The sequence below is a fragment of the Suricata suricatta genome, chromosome 14 (assembly GCF_006229205.1).
Source record: "Suricata suricatta isolate VVHF042 chromosome 14, meerkat_22Aug2017_6uvM2_HiC, whole genome shotgun sequence".
Classification (NCBI taxonomy): domain Eukaryota; kingdom Metazoa; phylum Chordata; class Mammalia; order Carnivora; family Herpestidae; genus Suricata; species Suricata suricatta.
In genome coordinates, this window is record NC_043713.1 from 60044818 (window position 1) to 60067164 (window position 22347).

The window sequence follows — 22347 nt, forward strand, 5'->3', positions numbered from 1 at the left end:
AAACACCCCAAATTAGGAAGGCTAAACTTCCGTTTCCTCTTATAAACCCATAAATGGACAGGTAACAACACAATACCAACAGAGGAATGGGCGAACGTGGCTGGTCTCTGGCTAGCCCAGAACCATAGAGAACTCAGTCACATTTTACTTTAAACGGGGTCTAAGATTTCAGTGGGACTGTTTAGCCCCCTTTCTCCTTGACAACTGCCCTGCTGCGGTCATCTGCCGCTCTGCAGTGATGACAGTGCATAGCAGGCCCAGACTTGGTCCATATGAGCCTCAACCAGGTCCCGTGTGGACCTGCTGCAGCTCCCAGGCCTGGGAGGGGTTGCACCAGAGCCCCGCTCTCCTGTGAGCCGTGCCCTTCAGGGTGTGACCCAGTGTTCCAACATGGTTGTATGCTCACTTATTGCATCCCCTCCTGGCTCAAAACCTATAGTTAACCCACAATCCTCAGCAACTGCTTCCTTTTTCTTTGCTTGTATGATTTTGGCTCAAGACTAGCAGTCTCTTGATTTTTTTCAAATTCAGGCCATGCTGTCTGGGATACTCAACGCCAGTTCCCAGAAATGTTCACGACAGTTTGTATGATGCAGTCTTCCCCACTAATAGATTTTTGAGAATCAGTCTTTTTCTTTCCCCTAACAGGACCAGATTAAAGAACTTCTTAAGAAGTTAATTTTTATTAATGTGCCCCTACCAGAACAAGATTCAAAATCACAGCTCATAAAAATCATACAGTTCCCAACAGACCATTTCATGAAGCAATAAGATCCATATGTTTAGTAGTGAGATAATAAAGAAATGTTTATATGCTTGATTAGATGTCTTTTCCCTCTTCTTCATGCTGGAAAAAAAATGAGAGGGGAAAAAAGGACATCCAAAAGCTAGAGAGCTAAAACAAAATTCATATTTATTCCAAACAAGCTCTACACGCAGACTTTACCATTTTTGACAAAGTCCTTATTTCAAAACTAGTGGAAGCACCCTTTTCTTCTCCCAGATTACCACATCACATCAGTCCTACTGGGCAGCCCAGTTGGCCTCTTCCATCCCCTCCCACTGTTGACGTCACACCCCATGCACACCTGGTTGCAACTTTCATTAGGTGGCTGTCCCCATCTCCATCCCCATGTGCAGGTGCCTGCCAAATATTCTTTGTAAAATGCTGCATTCTGTACACTACACTGCAAAAACTGTCAGTGGTTCACTGCTCTTTTTAAGGCAAAATCTTACGTACAGTTTTTGAAGGAGAAGTCTATCCTTGAAGAAGGACATCTAATTCATTATATATGGAGACCAGGAAGATAATCTATGAGTTGAATTGGTATAAGACAATGGGGAAGAGCCGGCTTATGGCAATTTAAGTGCATGTTATCTAAAGCGATTCAAATTCAAGTTTAACTATTATTTTATACAGATAGAGATTATAAATTTTCTAATTATTATAAATCTCTATAGTTTCTTTGGTCCTAGGCCCAATTATTTTCACACTTCAGGTATTTAGAGAAGTACCAAGATTATGTTCCCAGAACACTTTCATTAGCCCAATTTTGTCATCTGTAAATGGTTACAAACAGTACTTACCTCATAAGGCTACTGTGACGAATAAATGAAACACTAAATATAAAGTACCCAACCTATGCCTGCACATGGTAAATGCTTAACAGATACCTTTTCTGAAATAATTATACCAATTGCCTCTACTGTAGCCCCTAAGTAAGCTCCAATCCAACTGTAAACCTCTCCACATTTCTAAATATTTCTAAAATAGTTACTTAATATTTCACTTAATAGCTCCTCTACATGAACGAGTAGCAAAATTTGTGCACCCTATCTCCTAAATACAGATTTTTTTTTTAATCATATCTGTATCCCAGTTTAAGTGCCTTAGTTCAGCCCCTCATCAATTTTTGCCAGGATCATTATACAATCTGTATGAAAGATTTAGTTACTGCAATTCATTTTGAAAGAAGACCAGAACTCATCAGATGAGGAGGAGAGTGACAGAAACAGGTAGGCATGGGGCTTGTGTTCTAAGCAGAGAGAAAAAGCAATACACAGAGGTGTGGGCCCCCAAGGAACAACCTATTTGAGAAGTGTATGTCTGTTAGCAAGAACAAATCCTGAGTTCCTGAAGTAGACGGATGTGGACAAGGAGGAAGGACAAGGATGGGCTGAGCCCTGGACTTCTGCACTGGCCACAGAAGGATTTAAAAATTTTTGTTTACTGTTTATTCATTTTTGAGAGACAGGGCATGAGCAGGGGAGGGGCAGAGAGAGAGGAAGGGAGACAGAATCTGAAGCAGGCTCTAGGCTCTGAGTTGTCAGCACAGAGCCCAATGAGGGGCTTGCACCCACGAACCACGAGATCCTGACCTGAGTTGAAGACAGATGCATTACCAAGCCACCCAGGTGCCCTCTGCAACAGGATTTTTAAGAGCAAGGTAGCAAGATCATGACTTTGTTTTAGAATACCACTCACTCAGTGCAATGGCAGAGGGGAGCACAAAGTTATCAGGTAAGGACTCTATTAATAGGGAGCTGAGAACCTTGTTATGGAGTCAAAGTAAAAATATATACTGTAAAATGGTAAAATTTAAATTGTGAAGAGAAGTATAAGAAGATCATAGCTGTCAGGAATGACTGTATCAGAGATAAGTTGAGAAAGACCTAAGTAAGGAATGGGCCACAAGTTGGTACTGAAGGATGTTCAGGATATAAATAGGCAGAGAAGAGAAGATGACTTTCCAGGTGGGATAAACTGTTTAAACTACTTTGAATCAAATCCCAGCTGAGCATCATAATAATTAGGCACTCATCCTGTTCTGGGCAACTCTACAGGGACAGAGAAATAAAAGGCAGCCAGCATTACAATAGTATTCCTGGAACTTGATAAACATAAAGCTGGCCAACAATATTATGGAAAATAATGAAGGGCAACTAGAAAGAAAATCCTGTAAGACAAATAAACACTCTAGATTACCCTATATTATAAAGCCCTGCAAAACCTTCTCTGTAGCTTAAGCCACAGGGCCACTTTATTTATTTACGTTTTTTATTTATGAGAGATAGAGACAGTGTGAGCAAGGGAGGGTCAGAGAGAAAGGGAGACATAGAATCTGAAGCAGGCTCCAAGCTCTGAGCTAGCTGTCAGCACAGAGCCCGACGCACGGCTTGAACCCACGAACCATGAGATCGTGACCCGAGCCGAAGCCGGATGCTTAACCAACTAAGCCATCCAGGCGCCCCAACCAACAGGGCCACTTTAAATGCAGAGATGGAATCTCGTTATGCAGGGGCAAAAGTTCAAACTCTTAGCTCTGATGAAGACACTAGGAAGTGCTACTGGTGTGTGGCTTTACTGCTCTCTTAGACCAGAGGTCTCTAAGACAGCAGGGCCCGCACAGACAATAGCCCTGGCCTCAGACTTGTTAATACATTTAAGTCACACTCCTTTAGAGGCAAATTGGTTCTGCAGCTCAGGGTGAGGTGGGCGACCACTTACCTACTACATTATCACCTTTCTCCGTCCTTTGGTATTTGTCTCCCTCAACTTGTTTTTGTCAACTGCCCTTGCTCCTGCAGTCCTTCCCAACTCAATAATATTACAAAGGGTACAGATACACACAACTAAAGCTAATGATTATGACTCCTGGACAGAGTCTTAGGCCTACTACAGCATTAATTCACTTGATCCTTATAGCAACCTTCTGAGGTACGTGTGTCCTTCCTTATCCTCATTCTGTAGATGAGAAATTGAGGCACAGAGGGTAAGTAAGTGAGAACAATCATACAGCCAGGATTGGTAGAGCTGGGATTTAAACTCAGACCATCTGGTTCCAGAGCTGAAATACCTAGCCAACTGCAATTCTGCTTCTCACACTGAAATACTACTTTATTCTTCTAACATTCCTAGTTCTTAATAAGGCTTATAAAGTAGGACATAAACATAACATTGATATTAATTACGGTGGACTCTGAACCCAGGCCAATAAGAAATCTCACAGGTGCTAGCAACTAAAACACAGTTTTGGCCAGTGGTTAGTCAGTTCACATGCGGGCCTCAAATCCAGAAAGATGCTTTAGAACCAAGAGTTTTCCTTTACTTTGACAATTCATACATTTTTCACTAGACATATCCCCATGTCATTACAAGTCAGGAGATTTGGATCTGAGTTCTAGAACCTGTCACTTATTAGCTGAGTAATCTTTTTATGGAAAAAAATCCTATAACCTAATGGATTTTATGTTTTTAAAAAATACATGAAATAGAGATATTAAGAATACTTACTCTATCAAAATATAGGAAGAATATGGGTCAAGTGATATATATATGTAAACGTGCTTTGCAAAATGATAAAATACAAAAGTCATTCTATTTTATTATGTGAGGTATAATCAACTCTTAATTAGGATAGGTTTCAGAAACAGGGAAAAACATCTATGACCCTCTCCATCCAAATTAATTTTAATGCCAGAAGCAGATGAGGCACTTGGGATAAATACCAAGAGAAGATGAGTCAGAGAAGTATGAGAAGTTTATGGAAAAGCAGTTCTGTTTCTGGGAATAAGCACTGCACAATCTAGCATCAAACCATTATTGATGTAGCTCAGGGCAACCTGAGACACATGTAAATGTGGCAGCTGGTGCAAAATAACTACAGTAAGGGAAATTTATAAATAAATCTAAGCCTTGTGATTCCCAACCCTGAGGCTTCTTAGATAACCTAAGCGATCACGAGGAAAGCTTAGTTATGGAAGTTGGGCCTGGGCCCTAAGCACACAGTATGCATCTCTGCTTAGAGTAGGCAGCAAAAAACAGAGGGGTTCCAAGATGTCAACTATACAAGGTATTTCTACATAACTACAAGTGTGTGTGTGTGTGTGTGTGTGTGTGTGTGTGTGTGCGCGCGCGCGCGCGCACGTGCGAGTGCACTTTGTATATCCCTTTTCTATAAAGCTTTTATTTGATCAATGATCACGATAATTACTTAATTCAGCTAACAGTTATCTGTAACAGATATACTCCTGAAATTACTTTTTGGCAAACATTTTCCTATTTTCTAGTTTTCCTAGCTCCTAAGAGCATCTCAGAATCACTTGTATTTCATATTTTCCCGTTATCCTGATCACAACACAAAGGCAAAACTGGTAGGTGGTAAAAGGGGGTAGAAACATCCTGATCCCCAGCTTGACAGCAGCAAGTTCATAATCCACCATGCACACGTATCTCAACCAAGAAATAAGGAACAATTCTTAGACTTCTGGGAAAAATCCAAATAAAGGTTCTTGAGGCCATATGTTAAACTTATTTCACCTCAAATTTCCCTCAAATTTCTCTGTGGTGGATCATTCAAATGAACAACATCCTGGTAAGTTATTTTCTTGACTAGCCTGCTATTCCTGTAAGTACCAAGTGCTGCAGTGTTTACTGGGCACCTATTCCACACCAGGTGCTTTGCATACACATCTTCATTTGATCGCCACGATAGCCCTGAAAGGGAGTTATTACAATCTCTGCTTCACAGGCGAGGAAAGGATGAGGGAAGTTGAGGAACAGGTCCCAGGGACATTTAAACTCAACAACAGAGCTGGGATTTGAATCCAGGTTGGCCTGATTCTAAAGCTCTCTCTCTTAATCCCCAAGAAAATTTAATAAATTATCATCAATTCTCATATATCAAGCTGAACTTTAAAATTCTTAGTTTCTAGGTTTTCCCAAGAATCCTCAGAGAGCTGCCACATACACAAAACACAACAATTATGACTATATACTATAACAGATAATACCGAAATGTATGTGCAGCCCCAAACTTCAAGCCTAATGACAAAGAATAATTCTGAAATCAGCATATAAGGACCAATCTTTCGGGCATGAAAAGTCTTACATTGATATTTTCTAACTGGAGTAGATGTACTGTATAATATGACTTCACATCTTCTGACAAGAACTTCACACTGAATCCTGTTTCTTTAAACAGCATCTCTCGATCGTCTTTTGTTGGCCAATACTGCGCACATTTAACCTAAATTTAAGAAGATGTATTAGTTTTACAGACATTATGAAAACATAAGCTGGAAAAGGAAGACAAACCACAAACATTCATGCTACGTTTTTTCCAAGTACCTAAATCTATAAACAATTACATTATGTTTGTTGCTTAATGTATTTTAATAAGATTGACATTTTTATAAAAGCAGGTTTGTACAATGTTCCTATAACTTATACTAAAAAAGCCATAAGCAGGCAGGCATGTTCATAAAATAAGTGAACCTGTCATTTCTAAAGCGTGAAAACCTGTAGTTTAACATCATATTGGCAATCACTTTACATTTCCAAAAGTATCAATCAACCTCTTGTAGGAATCTTTTTTTGAACAGTACTGAAAAGGCTTTATTTTACAAGTATTTTCTAAAAATACCTATGAATATGCTACTAAATACTACTCATTCTAGAAATAACATTGTATATTTACTTACTAAAATTAAGTCAGAGCAGTGATTCAGAAGATAAGCTCCCTCTACCTAGAGTTATTACATTTTGGCAGAACTACTGAGATGGAATTCCTAATTTGTGACAATAAAAGCATCTTCCCCAAAGCCAAATTATGAGAGCAGCAGACTGATGAAGGTGAGATAAAAGGCCACTTCATTAGGAAGAACACACCAGAAAAACAACCCTATAAAAATATGGCTATTTCTCCCTTTCCAAATCACAAACGGCTACAAATCACAAACAGTAACAATACCTACAAACAAATGAATACTATGAGCTGGTACTTCCAAAGGTGCTAAAAGATATTTTAAATATGATACAAGAAGTGAAAGAGTGTAAATGAGAATGAGAACAACTCAGAAATAAAGTGATACAAGACAGAAAATAAAAAAAGGAATCAAAGAACACATCATTTCCAAAATGAAGACTAAATTCAAAGGAAAAGAGGTGTGAATAAATGCAGCAGATATTGTCTTTGGACAATAAAAGGAGGACATATCTGAAATAAAAAAGGAGAGAGAGAGAGGATTTGAGAGAAAGTGACAAACAATAAAATAAGCAAAGAAGACATGCATAATTGGAGGACCCAAAGGAGAACACCAAAGCAAGCAAACAGTAAATACTAACAAATATAATCAATGCATTTTTCTTTAAAAATCACATATTGAAAGACCACACCTGGAAAAACTTGAACCAGAATGACCAATACTAAGACACATTTTGGTAAAATTAATGGAGTTTAAAGAAAAAAAATACTTTGGGTAACCTAGGTAAAAACAAAGCAAAGCAAAGCAAAACAAAACAAAACAAAATCATGTGACTTATAAAGGAAATAAAATAAGATGTCCAATTGACTTTGACAGTAATCTGTAATGCCAGGAAGAAATGGAGTAACGTATTTAAGTTGCTCAAAGAAAAGCAAATGTGAGCCAAGATTTTATATTCTGCCAAAGTGACTTTTAAGCATTTAGACAACAGATAAACTGTCATCGACAGGTAAGAAATCAAGAACTCTAATGCCCATGAGTCCTTCCTTAGGATCCATTAGAGAATAAGCTATCAAGAGGACAACAGGAGAGACAGCTACAAGACTGTCAATGAATATTAAATACATATTTACATGTAGAACTAAGAGGTTAAAAGGGATGTAAGAGAGAGAATATTGTATGTTACATACTCTGAAATGTAGGTAAGTACTACTGAAAAAACAGAGAGGAAAAAGTTTAAACTTCTTCAGTAATTACTTTGGTGATGGAGTTGATACTCCATTTATGAGTACTTTTGGTGTGTAATATAGAACTAAGTTAATGAGTCATTATAAGATATTCTTTATCCGTAGTGACTTTGAGAAGCAAGATTCATGGTATGGAAAAAGAAGATAACAGATATAAGGTATAAAGGGTTAAACTAACCCCTACAGTCCTAAATTTGAATGGAAAGTATCATTATGAACCCTTGAAGTATGTTATCTAACACACAAACATATTTTGTTCTTAGCTCTCTTCACCAAAAAGCTCTAAAAACAATGACCAGCCCAGTATCAGTAAACATCCCTATTTTTATTATCATCTTGAAATACCATTGCTCATTAAAAGAAACCAAGGCTAGGGGCGCCTGGGTGGCTCCCTTGGTTAAGTGCCAACTTTGGGTCAGGTGATGATTTCAAGGTTCATGGGTTCAAGCCCCGGACTGAGCTCTGTGCTGACAGCTCAGAGCCTGGAGTCTGCTTCAGATCCTATGTCTCCCCCTCTCTCTGCCCTTCCACTGCTTGTGCTCTGTTTCTGTCTCTCAAAAATAAATGTTTGAGGAGCCTTGGGTGACTCAGTCTGCTGAGTGTTCAACTTCAGCTCAGGACATGATCTTGCAGTTTGTGAGCTCAAGCCCCACGTCAGGCTCTGTGCTGTCAGCTCAGAGCCTGGAGCCAGCTTCGAATTCTTTGTCTCCCTCTCTCTCTGCCCCTCCCCCACTTGCACTCAGTCTCTGTCTCTCAAAACAAATAAATGTTAAAAATCTTAAAAATAATAATAAATAAATGTTAAAAGAATTTTTAAATAAAAGTAAAAGAAACCAAGCCTTCTTAGAGAAATGGCTGACTCTACGAAGAAGAGGTTTAACATGAGCCTGCAACAAGCAGTCATTCCAGATACTAAGAAAATTATTAAAGACTGTTTGGTTTTTGACTCTTAGGTTTCTGACCCAGAGCCCAACTTGAAGAGATTTTTGCCAACCAGTGGAGGAATAATTCGACTACTAATAAGGATAATAACTGCAGTGGAGTGAAATGAGTCAAATATGTTTGAATCTATGAGTTCATAATAATTGATCCCCTCCAGCCCCTGCCCCCACACCAAAAATAACTAACTGGTCACCTATTGAGGACACTAGGAAATCAACTCTATTTTGAAAACTGCTTTCCCTATATAAAAGTGGTCAACTAAGTAGAATGGAAGTTTCTTTTTATATAAGTATTCCAACAAAAACTCAAGAAGGCATGATAAAATTGAAATATCACTATTTCATAACCCCTAATTAATGGTTGGTGACCAGTAATGACCATTAAAACCATAAAAAGACATTATGGGCTTCTTCATAAACAAAGTAATACCACCCATGAAATAACCTTCCTCAAAATAATTAAATCTGAATCTTGTTAAGTAGTAATTATACTCCAAAAAGAGAGATGAAACTCATGCCTTCTTGAGTTTTTGTTGGAATACTTATATAAAAAGAAACTTCCATTCTACTTAGTTGACCACTAAGTCATCTAGTTTGCAATACTGTTCAAACTGTTCAAATAATGTCATCATCATTTAATTTTTGAGTCACACTGGAAACCATGAAGAAGCCACCAAAAATAACTGGTGACATTGCTGGACATTCTGGTATGTCATTGCCATTTCAGATTAGAAAGAGAGTAGAATAATTAGTATCACCATTGAAAGACACCAACTTAGAATTTAGAAAAAAGTAAGAATCAGGGATCTGAAGAAGTAGCACAGTCCAAGATCTTAAGGCTGGAAAAGACCTTACTGATAATACTTTCCAATTTGCTTCTTTGACAGAAAAAGAACCTAAAGCTATAAAAGTTAAAGACTTAACTAATTATGAGCACTTGTTTAGACCGTACCTCAAGTTTTCATAAATTTATACATTCCCATACTTACACATGTAAATGTATATATGTCTCATGACCTAACAATTAAAAATTTTAAGGCCTAAAAAATATTGTCACTTTAATCTTTTACAAAAATTTCAAGATTTGTAATAATAAATTATATTTATTTATTTTGAGAAAGTGTGTGAGCAGGTGAGAGGCAGAGAGCGAAGAAGAGAGAGTATTCCAAGCAGGGTCTGCACTGTCAGCACGGAGCCCAATGTGGGGCTCGAACCCACACACTGAGATTATTACCTGAGCTGAAATCAAGAGTCAGATGCTTAACTGAATGAGCTACCCAGAAGCCCCAATAAATTATAAAAATTCTAACAAAGACTAGGGATTCCAAAGATCTATGTATCACTACTGGTCAATATTTGTTTCATGACATTTACATCCCGAAGGGCAGTGGTGTGCAATTGTCACCTAAATACTTATGGCAAGAAAGCATAAGGACATACTGGAGATCTGGTCAGAAATACCCTGACCTGTAGGCTTCAGCAATTCAAGGCCAAAACTAATGAGTGAATCAATATCTCAAAAGAAATATGAAAACATATACAAGCTAATGATACAGGCAATACAACAAGTTGTAAACATTAAGTATTACTCACCGATTCCTTCTCCACAACTCGGTTTAGCATGACAACTGCCTTGGTCTTTTGCTGCCAAACCATGAGCCAGAAATGGCAACCTGTATTAGGAAGTGGCCCCTGTAAGACCAGACAAGAAAAAATAGGTTAAGAGAAAGGAGATGGAACAAGGCTCAAAGAAAATTCCTTCAAGCATGTTTCCAGTTTGAAACAGTGTATTGGATCATAATTAGTAAATCATGACTTTAAATCCATTTGCACTTTAAAAATAAGTCTGTACTAGGTGTTTATAAATGATGAAAACTGACTTTCATTGACTAAGGCAGACAAGGAATTTTTCAGGCTATCAGGTGACTTTCAGTGTTGAGGGTTGGAGAGACCGGCTTTGGTGGGAACCAATGTCAAGGCAAGATTCTGCTCAAAGGAGTCAGCTTGGGACAGTGCTCCTAACAGTGGCACTTCTATCACCTTGTTTTGCTGGCAGCGCCACACTAAGGAGGCTGTAGCATTCACACACAGCTTATAAATAAATCAGAGTCAAAATCAGAGGCAGGAGAATCTGACTGGTCATGTTCTAGCTACAAAGGAGGTAGACATAGGAAATTTCTGTCCCCTTAAGCTTTCACAGCAGGAAGAGAGGCCCTGACTGTCATGAATCATGGCAGTCTTACAAAAAAGAAATCTGTGCCATCACTAGCCAAACAACCACTTCAAGTTAACTAGAAAAAGATTTCCAGAAAAAGCAGAAATCTCAAAGTACCTGAACCACTACAAAACTGTTAATCTACAAAAACCACAGCATGGACAATCTCAATAGCAGATTTAAAAGGGGCAATGGTTCATATTACAATATTGCCATGGGGGAAAAAATCAAATTGTATTATGTACTTCCAATTATCTTCACATTTTGCTTAATGGTAGCCCAGGGCAGAAGAAAGGGCAAATAAGAGATGAAAAGGCCATGGCCAAATTGTAACCAATTTTAAAGGTGAAAGTGAATGAGGTTCTACTGCAGCTAGTAAGTCAGCACGCGTCCCTTTCACAGGACAGTGACGGGCAGCATCAGCGCCTGGAGGCCAAGTGTCCAGGAACATCAGCTTCCCATGTCAAATAAAATGATTCAAGCGGTTTGAGGCTGAAAGCATCTTTCAGGCAGCTGTATTCCCTAGTATACAGCAGATGCTCTGAAAATTATTTGAATTAATATATTCTAAGCTTCTGAATTATAATAAGGCTAGACATCTATTCAGAATCTTGAGAAACTACAACCAAATGTTTGAAGATACTGTTGTCCTCAATGTATACTATTTATTACTTGATCTACTCTAAAACAAAGTGTAAAGATAAAAAAAGAGCAATGAGAAAATCCTCAGTAAAATGAATGCCCCTTCTTTCATCTAAGAAAGAAATGAACCTATCAATTTACCAGAGAAGTCACTCCTTAGTGGATATATACATGAAAAAACAAAAAAGACTGCGCTGGTGGTTCAAAACGGAGAAGGGTGGGTTTATCTCTCAGTTTTTCCATCTACCAGCAATACTATCAATTTTTTAAGTCTTTTTTTTTAAGTTTATTTATTTATTTGAAACATAGCGTGAATAGGGGAGGGGCAGACAGAGAGGAGAGAGGGAGAGGGAGAGAGAGAATCCTAGGCAAGCTCCACACTGCCAGCACAGAGCCCAACATGGGGCATGAAACCACAAAACCGTGAGATCATGACCTGAGCTAAAACCAAGAGTCAGACACTTAACCAACTGAGCCATCCAGGTGCCCCAATACTATCAATTTTTTTCTGCAAAATGGAGATTTAGACCAAGGACTGATACATACATATATATATATATATATATATATATATATATATATATATGTATGTACACACACACACACAGCTTTTTTTAATTCAGAAAACTCAGAAGGAAAACATGACAAAAATAATAAGCAACAAAGGACAATCAGAACGGCTGAGGTTTTAATAAACATATAGCATCTCTAGTTTTCTTTGTCCTTTAAAATATTCTCAGCCTTCAAAGAACTTACTAAGTAAGGAGGCATGGAGAAGTTACTCTGTGCATATCAAGTGCCACAAGAGTTAGAGGTAAACCATCAGGTCTTCAGGAGTAGGAAGGAAGCTACAGCAGGGCCTTAAAAATGATGAGGGCACTGATACAGGGAGGTGTCTTGGAAAGATGGAGAGGAAGTCAGGGTGGTAGCCAAGCAGAAGGCAAGACATGTTCAGGGCAAATGTAGAAGAGACAAAGCAATCAATGAGGATGAAGTGGAAGTATGGAAGTGTGTAGGAAACCCCACCTGCAAACTGAATACAGGAAATAGTCACCCAAGTTTTTAAGTAAAGTAGTATGATCAGATTTGTATGTTACAAAACTAATTCTGGTGGCATTGTTAAAGATGGATTAGGATGGAAGGGACTGGTGGCACAGAAATTTAAAAGCTTCTGCATTAAGATTCAGTACATGATGAGGACAGCTTTAACTCAGGTGAGAAAAACAGGAAGGGAGATGGCTTGGTTAAAAGAGACAGAGGGAGAGGGAGGGGTGTAGAATATGGAGAATTAGCAATGTCAATGAGTCATCTGGGTAAAAATATCCAGTAAAGACCTAGAAAATATAAGGTGGAGATTCAGAATAGCATGAAAAACTGGAAACAGCCTTCTGAGTCCTCCAGCTCTAAATGTGTGGGATTCTGTCAGGACATGCAGAGCAGCCTGACAGGGACAGGATGCTTACACACAATTAGGAGAGCATTATCAGGCATTTTCTTTATTGTTATGGGATTTTTATTTTATAAGAGGATTATTATTATCATTATTACTGCTACTAGCAAAAAGTAATAACAAATGCCACAACAAACAATCACTGGAGGGCTTACCATAGTACCAGGCACTATAAGAGTTTTGTTCAACATTGATCCATAGATATATAGATACATATCAATAATACAGATATTTACACAGGCTTGGGGAGTTTGGTGGCTTGTCCAAGGTCACACAGCAATTTTATTATGCTAGTAGAGCTGAATGATTAAAAGTATGACCCATGGTGCCAATAGGGCTTCAAATTCTGGCTTCAGGTCATTTCTTGAATGACCTTGGTAAAGTTGTTTAATGTTCCTGGTCTCTTTAGATGATTCCTCATGCATAAAATCAGGGTGACGACAGTATTTACCAGAGAGAGCTAGCCTGAGCCTTAAATTATACAAAACACAAAGTACAGAACAAAGTTACAAAATTTCTAGCTCTTATTAATCTTACCTCCAACTGCAATGTAAAATTCATAATGGCCTTTTTCTTAATGTCGGTTTTATTTAACAATGCCTACCACATAGTAGGTACTCAATAAATCTTTGTTAAATTAACGAATACCCAGTGAAGCAGTGGGACCAGGATTTGGGCACAGATACTGTGAATTCAGAGTCTACATTCTCTTAAGATACAAAAGTTGAACATGTTTCCAGATAGTTTGAAGTCTTGAGTGTAAACTGAAAAGGAGGGAAAAAAATCCCTAAATCAGAATCCTGAGAAACACCTACAGAATTTGGATTACAATAAGAAGAACCAATAAATGAGACTGGAAAAGGGAGAAGAGAGAAAGAGAGGGTTGTGATAAGGAATCTAGAGTAATTATTCTTTTCTATTTTTGAACATTATACTTTTCCCAAGTAGAAAGTTGAAATTTTAAAACTGAGTTTATTAAAAATGTCATGAATGCTCACAAGAAAAATACGAGATATTACAAAAGACAAGAAATGACAACTTATACTCTCTGTATTCCTAATTCTTAGAAATAACCATTATTAATGGTATACGTATAATTTATTTAGCCAGTCCCTCACAGATTATTTCTGTCCTATTATTTCTGGTCTGGTGCTATTAAAATTAAGTTTCAGTAAACACCCTCACATGTATCTTTATGTCTATACATATTTAACCACTGAGCATGATGAACTTTTAAATCTCTGCTGATCTGACTGGTAAAAAGTGGTTATTAAACTATATTCCCTCATGACTAAAAAAACAGTATTTTTCAAGTGTATATTGTCTACCTTTATATTCTTCTTTGAACTGTGAATTTATGTTCTTTGCCAGTTTTGTTTAATTTAGATTGTTTCTCTTTCTATTTTTTGACATACAGGAGCTGTTTCACTTTATTTAAAATAATTAATTTTCATTTCCTGTCAACTAGAAATAGTCTAATAGAATATCTTTTTACTATATGAAATTGTTTTCTCTTTTTTGGGTTGTGTTTTTTTTTATTTTTTTTTAAATTTATTTTTGAGAGACAGAGAGAGACAGAGCACAAGCAGAGGAGGGGCAGAGGGAGAGACACACACACAGAAACTGAAGTCGGCACCAGGCTCTGAGCTGTCAGTACAGAGCCCAACGCGGAGCTCAAACTCATAAATCATGAGATCATGACCTGAGCTGAAGTCGGACGCTTAACTGACTGAGCTACTCAGGCACCCCAATTCTCTTTTTTGTTTTTAATGTTTATCTATTTGGGGTGGGGGTGAGCAGGGGAGGGACAGAGAGAGAAGGGGAGAGAATCCCAAGTAGGCTCTGCACTGTCAGCATAGAGCCCAATGCAGGGCTTGCTCTCACAAACCATGAGATCATGACCTGAGCTGAAATCAAGAGCCAGACATTTAACTGACTGGGTCACCCAGCCGCCCGTTTTCTCTTTCAAATAACAGGCTATTTTGATCCACATTTAAAAAAATCAAATATTATGACATTCAGCTTATATTTAAGATTTAAAAATCATTAACTGGGGGATACAGCAGCACTGTTCATTAAGTCTCTGTCATTTGATAAAGGGAAGCTGGTGTGGATAAACCAAAATAACTTTAATTACCAAGAATGGAAGAGTAGTAGTGCTGGAATATGGGTGTGGCCATTGTGCCAAGAAGCAATCAGGCTGAACGCCAAAGGGCACTGTTACGTTCTCTGGCTTCCTAGCCAGTATTCTGGGCACCTGGTCTTACCACCCTCACTCCAAACAAAGGGCAGATACCCATCGAAGGCATGTTCAAACTCTCTGAAACTATATGTCAAGAAGTGGGTCAAGAAGGGCTTTCAAAGGGCCTCTGGTTATGATACAAGTTATGTGAAGAGAACTTAACAAAACATTAAATGCTTTGTATCAATATAAAAGCAAGGAAGATAATTTGCCTGAAAAGAACTGGACTAAGCCAGTTCATTAAAATATTTTCCTTCTTGGAATATACAAATTAAAAATTATTTTCATGTTCACATACAAACCTACAAAACATTAAAACATCTACACTCTACTACATAGCAACAGAAAAAGCTGAAACAGCATTTCATTTCCAAAGGAAGTAAAGGCATGCTTCTGGCTATGTTTAAAGCAGACCACCACAGCAACTGCACTGGCGAGTATCTGCCCAAAACCATATCACTTGCCTGGGTTAAGATGTAACTCCTTTTCGCCTCTTCTATGTCAACTAAACTGGCATTAATATAATCATTTTCAGCATTTTGCAGTTTAACACGACTGTGATCATCTGAAATAGAGAATGATAAACCATAATTGTCATTTCAAATTTCTCATTTTTTACTCTGATATTAATGTTTATAAAATAATAAAAAACAAAACAAAAATAACTTAGCACCACAAGAGAGCTGAATCAAGTCCTAAATTATTCCTTTTGGAAGTATAAAAATGAAACCATTTTGCTTGTTACTATGGAATTGGAAATCCTTTTGTTTGTGGCAGATAAGCTATTGTAATTAGAAAAACTGACTAAAGAGTAAAATATAGTAAAAAGGAATAAAGCACCTACTTTCCTAAAAGTAAAAGGATCACTTAGAATCTTGGGGTCTGAGAACTGATAGATCTACCAACAAAAAAGAAAACTGGCATCAAATAGATGATTTGATTTCCATGGTAACTACATTTGCTTCATTCCTCAACAGATCTGCATTCAACTATATTTAAATAATTTTAGTACTTAACTATATTTAAGTTAAGTGATAAAAATATTCAAATACAGAGAGAATATTCTAATTTTTTTAAAGTAGGCTCCGTGCCCTACCTGGGGCTCAAACTCATGACCCTGAGGTTGAGTCATATGCTGTATGACTCCACACTATTCTAAATCTTTGTAAGACAACTAAAGATGCCTCATTACTTAGATTGTGTTATAGCACAATAGACAAACATATCTAGTTTAGATATATTTCTAGCTTTTAAAAATAAAAATTTCACCATCTGCAACAACATGGATGACCTAGAGGGTATTACACTAATTGAAATAAGTCAGGCAAAAAAAAAAAAAAGATAGAAAAAGAAAAAAGAAAGACCATATGATTTTACTTATATATGGAACCTAAAAAATTAATAAAACAAACAAAAAACAGAAACAGACTCATAAATACAGAGAACAGGGGCACCTGGGTGGCTAAGTTGGTTGATCATCTGGACTCTTGACTTCAGCTCAGGTCATGGGATCAAGTCCCATGTCAGGCTCCACCCTGAGCATGGAGCCTGCTTAAGATTCTCTCTCTCCCCCTCTCTCCCTCCTTCCCTGCTCCTCTTCTCCCTCCCTCTCTAAAATAAAGTTTAAAAAATTTTTAAATTTAAAAAACTCAAAATTCAAAAATTCAAAATAATAAATAAAATGAATAAATACAGAAGACAAACTGGTGGTTGTCAGAGAGAAGGAGGGTAGGGAGGTAAGTGAAACAGATGAAGGGGATTAAGAGTTACAAACTTCCAGGGCACCTAGGTGGCTCAGTTGGTTGAGCGTCTGACATTGGCTTAGGTCATGATCTCAAAGTTCATGAGTTCAAGCCCCACATCAGGCTCTGTGCTGATAGCTCAGAACCTGGAGCCTGCTTTTGATTCTGTGTCTCCCTCTCTCTCTGCCCCTCCCTCACTCATGCTCTCTTTCTCCTTCAAAATTAATTTTTAAAAAATTTTTTTTAAGTTACAAACTTCCAGTAATAAAGTAAGTAAAAGTCACAGGGATGAAAAGTACAGCATAGGGAATATATCCAATAATATTGTAAAAACTTTCTCTGGTGACAAATGGTAATCACTTACTGTGGTGAGGCTTTCATAATGTATATAAATACTGAATCACTATATTGTACATATGAAGCTAGTATATAATACTGTATGTCCAATATACTTCAGTTAAAAAAAAAAGCAGACCTCAAAATTAAGAAGACATATTTACAGCATATCCAACCAAAGAAGCATTAAGATACAAAGAGTACTTATAAATCAATAAGAAAATGACAGTGGTCCCATTTTAAAAGATGAACAAAGGGATGTCTAGGTGGCTTAGTCAGTTAAGTCGCCAACTTCAGCTCAGGTCACGATTTCATAGTTCGTGGGTTCCAGCCCGTGTCATGCTCTGTGCTGACAGCTAGCTCAGAGCCTGGAACCTGTCTTCAGATTCTGTGTCTCTCTATCTCTCTGACCCTCCCCTGCTCATGCTCTGTTTCTCTCTGTCTCAATTAAAAAAAAAAAAAATTAAAAAAAGGATGAATAAAGACAATACACAAAAGATGAATAAATGTGAAAAACATTTATTTAATCTCACTATTAAAACATAAAAATTAAAATGATGATTTTTTTAATTAAAAATTTTTTGGAAAGGTTTTTTTCCCAAAAACCTTTTGGAAGTGCTGCCCAGGCCATGACTAGCCCCTTAGTAAGCACCAGTTTGCAGGTATAAACCCTTTAAAATCCAAGGTTTCCATTTCTGTGAATGAAACCAATGGACAAAGCCAGAGATAAGCACAGTTTAATAGGAACACATGCACACACTAAAGGGGAAATAACACAAGTTTCCAAAATGTCTAACAGGTAAATTATAGTACATATAAAAGATGTAATACTTTAATGAAGCCATTAAAAATCATGCTTGGGGAGGAGGGAGTAAAAATCTCATAGATTTAGAATTTATGCTGATTTACATATGTGGACTACAAAACTTAACCTTGTATCATTTTTTTTTTAATGCTTACTTATTTTTGAGAGGAGGGGGAATGGGACGGAGAGAAAGGGAGACAAGGATCCTAAGCAGGCTCTGTGCTGACAGCAGAGAGCCCAATGCAGGGCTCAAACTCACAGACAGTGAGACCGTGACCTGAGTCTGACACTTAACAGACAGAGCCAGCCCAGGCACCCCAACCTTCTAGCATTTTGATAGAAGAGGAGGAGAAGCTTTCTCGGGGACAAATGTCATGTGCATATAACAGATTTAACATTGGCTTAGTATCCTAAATATACAACTGTCAGAAACATATAACTGAATTATAAACTGAACACGTTTGATGTTTAACTCTGGAGATTACATTCAATTTATGCTACTCCCCTCAAGGAAATCTATACTAAATGTCCTTCCTCTCCCCACTTTTAAACCAAAAAAACTACTCACATGAAAGAAAATGTTATATGACTACAGTTTCACACATCAATTTATCTGAGCTGTTTCTGTTGGACTGAACCCAAGACCTCTGTAAATATTACATGTCATTTGCCAACAGGAAAAAGTAAGATCTTGTTATAGTAAATCACTTATACTAGTGTTCTTGGAAGGATGATGTCAGCAAGCACTTTTTTTTTAAACACTTTTTTTTAACAGCTTAATCACCCTTAACTGTTAAATTATGTGAGACAGTAAAAAGGTCAGCTACCTAATTAGCAAAATAAAGATCATACATCTCCTGTATAACATATATCAGGAGAATGTATGCTTTTAGAATGCTACACAATCCCTAAAATTCACATTCCACTAAAATACAATACTAAAGGAATGTATTTCCTCATGTTGTAATCACTGAAAACACAAACCCCAAAGGTTAATCATATCTATTGCACAAGTGAAAGAAGCAATTTGGCCAACAGAATCAAGAATCCATAAAAACTGGGAAGGTCCCTTCCCAGGAATTCAGTTATCTTACAGGTTGCCCTCCGGGACTCTTCCACAATTCCGGAGGAAATAAGCCCAGAGAAAGACCTCTGGCAGATTGTTTTTAAGAGTTATTTGCCATCCTCCCCCTCAGGACCTTGACTAGAATTCAGTTATTTTCCCATTAGCTTCAAAATCTATATCAGCTGTCACTCCAATACATGGAAAACACTGAATAACACAACAGTAAAAGCACAGATACATTCTGTGGAGCCCCGAGGTCTGTCCAATAGGTGCTACCTGAAAGCCACCCAGTGTCGTGCAGTCTGGCCACAAACAGTGGCCCTGCTTCCCTCTAACATTTATTTATATAATCAACAAAAGCAAAACAACACTGAATTTTCTTAGGAAAAAATATTTTTAATTCTGCTAGATTAAGACTAAAAAAGAAAGGCAATCCTTAGCAAAAACTCTATAGCTATTTAGAACTGGCTACAAATGGTCCCTGAACCTACATTTTCTCCTCAGGACTAATTAAAAACAAAACTCAAATTCTCCTACATTATTAAAATTTTTTTAATTCCTCTTTTCTATTAAGGAGATTAATAAAACTTTAAAGTGTATTTAACTTTTTGGTTCTGAAGGAAACAAAAGACAGTTTCTAGAGTTAAATAAAACATATCACATTAAAACTATCTTCAAAGATAGTAACTATACAGAACATTTCAGGAAGTGAAACTATCATAGGCTTTTTATGAGAAATTGTGACTTCATGATTTCTCTAGCAATGATAACAGGCAATGCCTCTTCTCCAACTCAGAATCACTTCATGTATGGCTTACAATATCTGTGAGAGTGGACACAGGTCCCCCCACAACCTGGGAGTCAAATGTCCCCTCTTTCTCTGCCCTGTTACTATTAGCCCCAAATCTGTGAGGTATTCATTCCAAACCAAACTTTGGACTTCTGAATTAGTACAGAAACGCAAAAACAAAAATACCAGAAAGCTAAATGCTTTTTCCTCTCCCAGAGTTTATTCTGCCCAGAAACCACTGAAATGTGGTCAAATAAATAGAGACTTCTAGCACCTGGGCTCTAAGTAATCAGCCTAAAGCTCACAATACTTTATCATAATTCTAGGTAAATATATGGTTATCTTGCTCTTTATTATTTTTTTAAAAATTCAGCAAAGGGAGAAAAATGAAGACAGTTCAAACTACTACTACTAGCAAGAGACACCGAAAAGCAAACAAACCATGCTTCACAGGAAATCTTATTTCTCAACATTTAATAATACCAAAAGCCAAACTATCAAGAATATATGCTTTTTTTTTAAATGGGGGCATCATCTGCTCTTAATTCTTGTCACCAAGAGAATGAAGAAATGCAATATCCAATAGAATTGCAGCTTGTAAACTGGATAAAAATTGAGCAAACGTCTGATGAAGATTCCCTTCACCTCCCACCCTCAAACAGTATGTTTTCTGAGAAATGGTTTCATCTGTCAAGAAATGACGCTCTAGCTGTGGCCTGAGTTGACAATACAGATTAGCTTCCTCTTTCAATAATGTTATAATAAGCCTATATTTTTTTTTAACACCCCCTTCACTGGGGTTCACCTTTCATCATAATCATAAAAAGATCTCCTTTTGGAAAGTTGGGAAGTCTTCCAGGTCAAACAGGAAAAGGGATTTACATCCACTATAACTATACTCCCTAGGTTACACCAAGGCAGAGATAAACAACTGTTATCATCAACTGGGCAAGAAGACCATCTCCATTACCATAGCAATGAAAGATGTTCCCCATCGATTCTCCTGTTCTCAACCAGGGGGAAACCGTAAGTTTTCAAATACTGATGTCTAAACTCATATGTTACCTCCTTGCAAGAATGCAAAGCATGTTGTGGTGGTTAGGTGGCTCAGTCATTAAATGACCGACTTTGGCTCAGGTCATGATCTCATCATTTGTGGGTTCGAGCCCCTTATCAGGCTCTGTGCTGACAGCTCGGCGTCTGGAGCTTCTTTGGATTCTCTATCTCCCTCTCTCTCTACCCCTCCAGTGCTTGCACTGTTTCTCTCTCTCTCTCAAAAATAACATTAAAAAAAATGCAAAGCGTTTTATAGGTATGTCAACCATCTTCAACTCTCTAAGTTAAATACTTGAGACAAAAATATAATCTTCTCTCATGAATCAAGCAATGAACCAAAAGAAAAGCTAGAACTAAAATCCAAGTCATCATAAGCACTACCATATTAAAGAAGAAACACATACAAGAGTTTAACATTTCAGTTGTTTCCTCTGTAAATAAAACTCTTTTTGATGAATAGTTCCTTTATTGACAACACAACCAACTAGGACCGCTGCATAGGATTTAGTGCCTGTGATGCGTCAGGTACTGTACGACACATCTTCCTGCATTACTTCTCTCAGTCATCACAACCCTATGAAGTTGACATTATCATGCTCATTTTACTGACACTCAGGGAGTCAAGTCATAACCATACACACAGTAGAGAAGCACAAGAGGAGATTCAAACTATGTCTGTAACTTGAGGGACTACATAATTCCCAGACTACATTCCCTCTGAAACGTCCAAGTTGGCTCCTTTACTATCCTTTTCACACACCCCAAGTTCTTCCTGGCATCGCCTTTCACTGTTCTTCACATCAGGTTGGACGCTTAACCAACTGAGCCACCCAGGCACCCCATGACTTACCTTCTCTAAATAGCCCCTTTAAGGGAACACCACCATGAAGGTCTGTTTTTCACACCTAATACCTTCAACAACTTACATACAATTTTCATTCAACAAATATATTTTAGGAGCCAGGCAATAGTGACATAAAAATAACAATAATTTGCTTAGAGCTTTTTAAGAGAAAAGAGTTCTATTAAGTAGGATTTATTACCACTATCTTAATTGTACTGCATTGTGGGAAGAAAGCTGACCAACTAATGCCTAAGGAAGCCAAGTGAGATGAGCAGGCTTCGCTACATAGATGAAGAAGGAGCACACACACACACACACACACACACACACACACACACACACAAAGGGAATTAAAGGGAATGGTAGATCATGGACTGGCAAATTCAAAAAAGCTGAAGAACTGGTAGACAGAGAGATTCCCAAAACATGTTAAGATCAGACTCTGAAGGGTCTTGTTTGCTTTGCTCCAGGCACAGGCTACTTTA

The 22347-nt window shown here is 37.6% G+C and overlaps 1 protein-coding gene across 3 annotated transcripts in view; it reads right to left on the reverse strand.

The window, feature by feature from the left end:
- PTPN2 (protein tyrosine phosphatase non-receptor type 2) overlaps positions 1–22347 on the reverse strand; it is an 88178-nt gene that overhangs the window by 21030 nt on the left and 44801 nt on the right. For all 3 annotated transcript variants that reach the window (XM_029921920.1, XM_029921919.1, XM_029921918.1), the window contains exons 3-5: positions 15688–15788; positions 10268–10366; positions 5892–6029 (exon numbers count right to left, since the gene is read on the reverse strand). In XM_029921920.1, coding sequence (XP_029777780.1) covers positions 5892–6029; positions 10268–10366; positions 15688–15788 — 338 coding nt within the window. The remainder of the gene's footprint in view (positions 1–5891; positions 6030–10267; positions 10367–15687; positions 15789–22347) is intronic.